At 36.2% G+C, this 1,924-nt stretch overlaps 1 protein-coding gene across 2 annotated transcripts; it reads right to left on the bottom strand.

Moving 5' to 3' along the window:
• Positions 1–206: 206 nt before the first annotated feature.
• Positions 207–1,924, bottom strand: LOC105799090 (ankyrin repeat-containing protein BDA1). Of its 2 annotated transcripts, none has more exons than XM_052620625.1 (3): positions 1,239–1,924; positions 734–1,123; positions 207–635 (listed from the first exon to the last, which is right to left on the bottom strand). In XM_052620625.1, exons 1-3 carry the CDS (start codon positions 1,818–1,820, stop codon positions 489–491), a joined length of 1,119 nt encoding a protein of 372 aa, XP_052476585.1. In that variant the 5' UTR covers positions 1,821–1,924; the 3' UTR covers positions 207–488. The 2 variants fall into 2 exon arrangements, with proteins under 2 accessions (XP_052476585.1, XP_012484902.2); XM_012629448.2 differs by having other exon boundaries at positions 739–1,123; positions 1,239–1,922.

Below are 1,924 nucleotides of genomic sequence, written 5' to 3'. Positions count from 1 at the left end.
AAAATGTTCATAAAGTTTATAATTAGTTTTTATCTACATTAAACCTTTCAGTTTCAAATTACAATTTTTGAAAAGAAGATATCATTTATGAAATTTAAACTCTGATATTTGAAGTGTTAGAATTTTAAATGTTTGCTACATTATTGATAATATGTCAAATATATATTAAGAAAAATACTATAATAAATTGACAGAAAACAAGTAGGTTGAAAATAAGAATAAATATAAATTTGATTTTTTACGAGTTGCATCTTGCACAACATTGCTTTATGCAGAACCTACATAGACTAATGAATAACCAACATCCTAAGAATATACTAGATTCAATCAACGGCCGAGGATCACTACCGCCTAAGAATACGATCATGAAGTATAAACAATATCCTACAATTAAAATGGTTACTTCCCAAAATTCATTTAAGAGAAATATTAATATCCATGGGCATAACCCAAATCCCAGAATTGAAATGCTGAGTTTTGACACCCGATTAGTGATGCCCATCAACACCAACAAAAGACCAAATAACATCGAAACTATAGAGATAATAATCACTGCTAAAAGAGTCGGCGCTATGAAACTTATTGATAGATGGAAGCATAATGCGAAAACCGCAAGCAATATTTGAAGTGCAGTCCTGAAACCAATGGGAAAAGGTTTAAGGAGGGCTAATGTTAAGAAAAATGCTGTCATAAACACAAAATAAGTTGGAACAAAGAAACGAAGATAGTTAACTTCACCCAAGACTGATTTCCCGGCCGCATCTGCATCATATGCTCCTTTGGACTTTGAGAAGTTTTCTCCTTGCAAAACACCACCAGGCGGGCTAAGAGTCACTTGGAAGGATGCCGTTAGCAGCAGTCCTAAAATTATTAGCAAGGTACTGCGGTCCTCGCTTGATATATTGTCTACATCGTCAAAGATTAACGATGATGCCTTTGCCACATACTTGCCAATTTGTTTCTTCAACTTATATTTAAAGTTGGAAATTCGTGGACTAAAACAATCACGCAGAATGCTAATGCTTTCTATATTGTTCAGTTGATGCGCTGCCTCCAGTGCCGTCAAACCAGCCTCATTGGTCTCATGCTTATCAGCTTTGCATTCTAGTAGTAGTTTGAGCATCTATATAATAAAAAATTTTGAGATATTAAAAAAGAGAAGCAACAATTAGTCAACCATGAAATACAAAACAATCCATGTAATAGTAGTTATATATATAAGAGGTGGAGGACCGAACCTGGGGTTGATTATTGATAGCAGCTATGTGGAGTGCAGTGTTGCCATCTTCGTCTTTCCTGTTCACTACTTCTTGACAGTAGTCTTTCTTTTTAAGTGTTCGAATTAGAACTTGGAAAGAGTCCAATCTATTCTTTTCCGCTGCAATATGCAAAGCAGTACGATTCCTAGTTGTAACGTTTTTGATACTTTGGGGACAAACCTCCAACAACCTATCGACCAAGCCATCAGGGTTTCCAACTTTACTTATCAAGTGCAAGGGAGTCTTACCCTTCTTCCCTTTGACACGAACAAGATCTTTATCAATCTCTAGGAAGCGTAGCACCATCTCTTTATGCCCTTTTTTAACCGCAATGTGAATTGGGCTCAAACCTTGTTGGTTTAGCTTCCTGGCAAATGATGGCTTTAAGTTCATCATCTCCATTGCAAACCCAATGCATCCTTCTTCTGCAGCCACGTGTAATGGAGTTTCCATAAACTCCACTTCATCAAAACTCCTCAAAACATTTCCATTTCTTTGTATTAATGAATACAAATCACTAACATTTCCTGTACGAGCAGCTGTTCTCAAACTTTCATCCATCTTAGGAGGAAGGATTGATAGACAATAAGAGAGAAACTGAAAGGGTTTAATCAAGTCCCCCACTTCCAGCAATTAGCTGAAAAGACTAAAGACGTGATGTATGG

Source organism: Gossypium raimondii, chromosome 9 (assembly GCF_025698545.1).
Source record: "Gossypium raimondii isolate GPD5lz chromosome 9, ASM2569854v1, whole genome shotgun sequence".
In the NCBI taxonomy this organism is placed as follows: Eukaryota; Viridiplantae; Streptophyta; class Magnoliopsida; order Malvales; family Malvaceae; genus Gossypium; species Gossypium raimondii.
This window is presented reverse-complemented; position numbering and strand designations above follow the sequence as displayed.